The 4,956-nt window shown below is 43.2% G+C and overlaps 2 protein-coding genes across 2 annotated transcripts in view; one reads left to right on the top strand and one right to left on the bottom strand.

Annotated features, from left to right (window-relative positions):
- Nucleotides 1–2,235, bottom strand: part of GABARAPL2 (GABA(A) receptor-associated protein like 2) — a 14,983-nt gene extending 12,748 nt beyond the window's left edge. The window contains exon 1 of the mRNA XM_014536799.1: nt 2,232–2,235. Within this exon, the coding sequence (XP_014392285.1) occupies nt 2,232–2,235 (4 nt within the window). The remainder of the gene's footprint in view (nt 1–2,231) is intronic.
- Nucleotides 2,236–3,601: 1,366 nt separating this feature from the next.
- The window catches only part of TMEM231 (transmembrane protein 231), a 21,459-nt gene continuing 20,104 nt past the window's right edge, over nt 3,602–4,956 (top strand). Inside the window, exon 1 of the mRNA XM_005862710.2 lies at nt 3,602–4,953. Within this exon, the coding sequence (XP_005862772.1) occupies nt 4,861–4,953 (93 nt within the window). The 5' untranslated portion in view covers nt 3,602–4,860. The remainder of the gene's footprint in view (nt 4,954–4,956) is intronic.

Consider the following 4,956-nt stretch of genomic DNA (forward strand, 5'->3'; position numbering starts at 1 on the left):
GCCGCTCCGAGGGGTGGGGCCGCACTCCAGGGGCGGGGCAGGGGAGGGCGCCGCGGGGTGTCAACTCGGGAGTGGAGTTGATGACGTGGGAGTCAGGGGCGTCCGTGAGCGACACTGGCGACGCGGGAGGAGATATTCGGGAATGGGTAATAGGAGTCGGGTCTCGGTGACGTTGCTAACGGGAAGGAGAGGTTGAGGGTCCGGCTGGTAGGATAGGGCTCTTACAGAGGGAAGTCTGACTGGGACCTTAGTGACAAGAGAGGTATTTAGGGGGGTATGAATGACAGAAAAGGAGTCTCTGGTGGTTAGTGATGGCGGGAGGGGGGTTCTGTTGGGCATTGACGGTTTGGGAAGTCCTATGTGGAGTAACAGGTTGGGGGCTCCATAGGGGAGGAATACTGATAACAAACCAAGGGTTCAGTATTAAGAACAGCCATAGTAGGTTGGCTTGGACCTAGAAATTAAATTTAAACAAATCCAGTTTCTTTCCTTTATTCATGAATACGTGTTTGAATAAATATTTAAGAAGAGTTATCAGAAATGTGCATTCGAGGACTGTAACATTACACCGATCACAGAGAGACCCCTTAACCTTAACAAGCAGAGGAGTTAGAGGTGACCATCAGACTCGGAGAATTCCCCTGATAGCTGATCATGAGGTGGGCTTCTTTGGTAATCAGTGTGAGATGCAGCAATCGCAGCATAAGCTCTGTGTGTGTGTGTGTGTCATCTGCCTGAGCCTTCAGGATTTCCAGTGATGTCATCAGGGCTCTAGATCATCATATGTTTATGAGCTGGTGAATATGTAACAAGAATATTTGCTTAATTGGGCACATGATCCTTGCCACATGCCTGTGATTCTGATGCATCTGAAAGGCCTGTATATTTGAACATTGTCATGCCTCATTTCCTATAGTTGAAATTCCTGATGGATGCTGTGGAATCTAACTTCATTCTAAAATTATTTTTGTTATTTTTAAATTGTGTGTCTGAGCAACCAAAATAGTTTTTAGTTTACTTGCTTGTTTTTAATGAAATGAAAAAAATTCATTTTAATGAATTTCATACCAAAAATTATTGTTGTATATAGCAACACTGTTCTAGGATTTGGGAAAACCAGTGAACAGAACAGACACCTCTGCTCTCATGGAGTTCGTATTCTAGTGAAACGAGATAAAAAAAAATGTCAGGTAATGATGGGTGCTGTTTAGAAAAATAAAACGGGGTTGGTGAAAAGAGAGTGATAGAATGCTAACTAGATAAAGTGGTTGGCAAATCTAGGAGCAGGAAGGAAACCCTTGTGGTTGGGGCGGAAAAAACAAGGAGGAGTATGTTATGAGGTGAGATAAAGGAGATTGAAACCGAAAGTGTTGAGCTTTTGAATTTCATGTTAAGCGGAGGTGTGATGTGATATAACTCTCCTTTTTAAGTGATCAGGCTAGCTTCTGTGTAGACAGTAGACTATAAGGGGTTTAGGAGGGAAGCAAGGGGAAGAGTTAAGAGGCTATTGTGATAATCCAGGTGAAAGATGATGGCTTATAGACCAAGATGGTGCCTGTGCCAGTGGTGGGAAGCAATTGTACTCTAAATATATTCTGAAAATAGAGCTGACAAAATTTGCTGATGGAGTGGAGATGATGTGTGACAGATAAGTCAAAGTCAAGATTTTTTGGAAGGATAGAATTGCCATTTACTGAAATAGAGTGGATTCAGCTTGGGGTGGTGAGAATTAAGAGTTTTGTTTTGTATATATTAAGTATAAGATGTCCAAGAGACACATGCAAATGAAGATGTAGAGTCATTGAGTGGCTCTATGAGTCTCAAATTCAGGAGAGAAGGACTTAAAGCTATTAAATTAGCGAGAGAGTGAGTGAAAATGTAAATGCCTTATTTGCAAATAGAAACAAACATTGAGGAATGAAGATGGTTGTTCACCATCTGATAGTGAGTCAGTGGAGGAGTTAGAAATTGGACTGAAACACCTGCTTCCCTTTACAGAGCTGGACATGTGTCCTACTCCAAGGCATGTACACCTCCTTGCACATGGAAGAGCTTAGTACACTTCTCTGGGGAACAATCCACCACCCACCAATCCATAGGCATGACACCTGAGGATCTTAATGATGTACAGTGTCTTTCTGTTTTCTATCTTTACATGCTTTCATGATGTCTCTTTCCAGTTCTAATTAATTTCTCTGATCTTCCTTGATAATATACATCACCTTCTTTACCCATTGGGTAGTTATATTTGGCTTATTGGATGTTCTAAGGACACTGGATGTCTTCCTTGAGGGGGTGGTTAGTTGAAGAGGTAAGTTAGGAGGAGAAATAGGATAATGAATATATACAATTAGACATTAACAGACCGATAAAAAAATTTCAAATGTTGGAGAGGTGTGTGAACATGGGATACTGAGGGATGGCTTAGGGCAATGGGGCTGACACAAAGCCAAGAGATGTTTATTAAGAAAGACTTCAGAGAAAATGTGAATCTTATGTTTTGGGGTGGTTACATTTTTCAAAGGATAATCTTTCCTTAACACATAGAAACAAAAGCTGTAGTTATAAGAAACTGGAAAGCCAAGAGTTCAGTGATATAGGTAAATGCCAAAAAATGTTGGAAAACCTTGAAGCAAATGTTCAGGAGTTCTAACATGACTCAAAGGCCCTGAATAGGAGCTTCTAGAAAATAATAGAGCATAATTAAAATATGTAGTTTTCAGAGAATGACTCTTTTTGTCCTCGGAAACCAAAAAGTCAGTTCTGAGTCATGAATGCATGAAAATGACACAATATACGCAGATCTTTAGCATTAAAAAAAAATCGAATGTTCTAAAAGAATTGAAATAGAACCACAACGACTAGCTTCCTCAAGTCATGGCATCAAAGAGTAAATATTAGTATCTATTATTGTTAGACTAGAGGCCCAATGCATGAAATTTGTGCAAGAGTAGGCCTTCCTTCCCCTGGCTGCCGGCACCGGCTTCCCCCTGACACCCGAGACCCGGGCTTCCCTCGCAGCCCCGGCTTCGTCCGGAAGGATGTCTGGTCTAATTAGCATATTACGCTTTTATTATTATAGACTAGAGGCCCAGTGCACGAATTCATGCACAGGTGGAGTCCAGGCCGATTGGGCTGGGGGAGGGACCACAGGCAGTTGGCCAGATGGCCCCACCCCCTGGTCAAACTGGGGACAATTTGCATATTAGCCTTTTATTATATAGATAGTTTTGGAAACTCATGGCATCTCAGGGGAGGCTGAAGCACTTCATACACCTAAATTCTTGGCAGTCACCTCCCTGTTTCAGCAGTGACTAAGCTAACACTAGCTACAATGTGTGTGTTTCCTTCTGCTGAAAGAAGGAGCCTTGAAGGCAAACATCTCCTTCCTCAGAGCAGAGCCACCCTCAGAAGATGACACTAGAACAGTGATGGTGAACCTATGACACGCGAACTCATTTTTTTGGTTGATTTTTCTTTGTTAAATGGCATTTAAATATATAAAATAAATATCAAAAATATAAGTCTTTGTTTTACTATGGTTGCAAATATCAAAAAATTTCTATATGTGACATGGCACCAGAGTTAAGTTAGGGTTTTTCAAAATGCTGACACGCCGAGCTCAAAAGGTTCACCATCACTGCACTAGAACCATCTATTCTAGAACCATCTTATTTTGATGGTTATTTAATTGAATGAAAGACATCTACTTAAAGCATAGATACAACATACTGTAATGTCAGAATCATAACAAGATTTAAGAAATACAATTACTATCTTTAAGAGTTTCGTGGCCATCCCAGAAAAGCTTTAAAGCAAGAATGAGTAGTGCTGGACCAGAGGTCAAAAGCATCTTTTGGCTGATGACATTGTCATTTTGGACTGTGGTAAGGAACCTGGATCATTTTTAAAGAAGGGCAGGTCTTGACCTCTCTCTGTTTTTCTGTTAGGATCTCAGCTGTTCTCTTAATATAAAAGCCACTTCTAGGTTGCCTTCACAATAAGGGCCTCAACTACTGGACTCCACACGCTGTCTTGGCACTGTAATGTGACCCTTCAAGGCCTTTTGATGAACTTGGATGTGAACCATGGTTTTTAAAAAGAGAGAGAGAAAATTTCTGCCATGTTTGAAATACTGGCTTACAGCCGGGGATTGGGGCATTCAATTCAGTGATAAGCCAGTGTTATCTTTGGGGAGGATCACAGCTTCCCCTAAAACCGAGAGACAAGCTTGTGCCCAATCAGGGTAACAAAGTATGACCGAGAGAGCCATGTAGTAATTATTCTTTATCCCACGAAGAACCGGGAGATTTGTGTCCTGTTTCCGTCCCTATGCTGCCGTATAGTGAAAGCAACAGGAAATTTAGAGACAAAGGGGCCTGATCTTGGTCTTAGCCCAGGACCAGGTCGGAGATCACGGACACAAGGATGTTCTGTGCTTTCCTTCAATGCAGGGTGTATCGGGACTGGTTGAACTCAAGTATGAACCATTGATTCATATTTAATGAAAGACGCACAAATATTTAACTTCGGGCCAACTTTTATGAAAATCTTATTTCACACACATTAACACGACAGCTACGATTTTGGTGCACAGAAACGTATTCCCACTCCGCCTTTGGGAAAACGCCCGTAATGTGTAAAGCGAGGTCAACCGTCCCAGTGGGCACCGCCCCTCCTTAGCTCCCCGCCCACCGAGGTCCCGGGGCCTTGCTATTGGTTCCCTTCCTTGCGCCGTCCGTTGCCGTGGAGACCAAGGCTATGGCAACCAGGAGAAGCCAAACTTGCTCATCCCTTCGCTACCGCCAAGGGGTCTAGAGTCTCGACTCTAGGGGTGCGGACTCGCTCGGCGCTGTGCTCATGGCGCTCTACGAGCTCTTCTCTCAGCCGGTCGAGCGCGGCTACCGCGCGGGGCTGTGCTCCAAGGCCGCGCTGTTCCTGCTGCTGGCCACCGCG

This window comes from Myotis brandtii, unplaced genomic scaffold (assembly GCF_000412655.1).
Source record: "Myotis brandtii unplaced genomic scaffold, ASM41265v1 scaffold165, whole genome shotgun sequence".
Classification (NCBI taxonomy): Eukaryota; Metazoa; Chordata; class Mammalia; order Chiroptera; family Vespertilionidae; genus Myotis; species Myotis brandtii.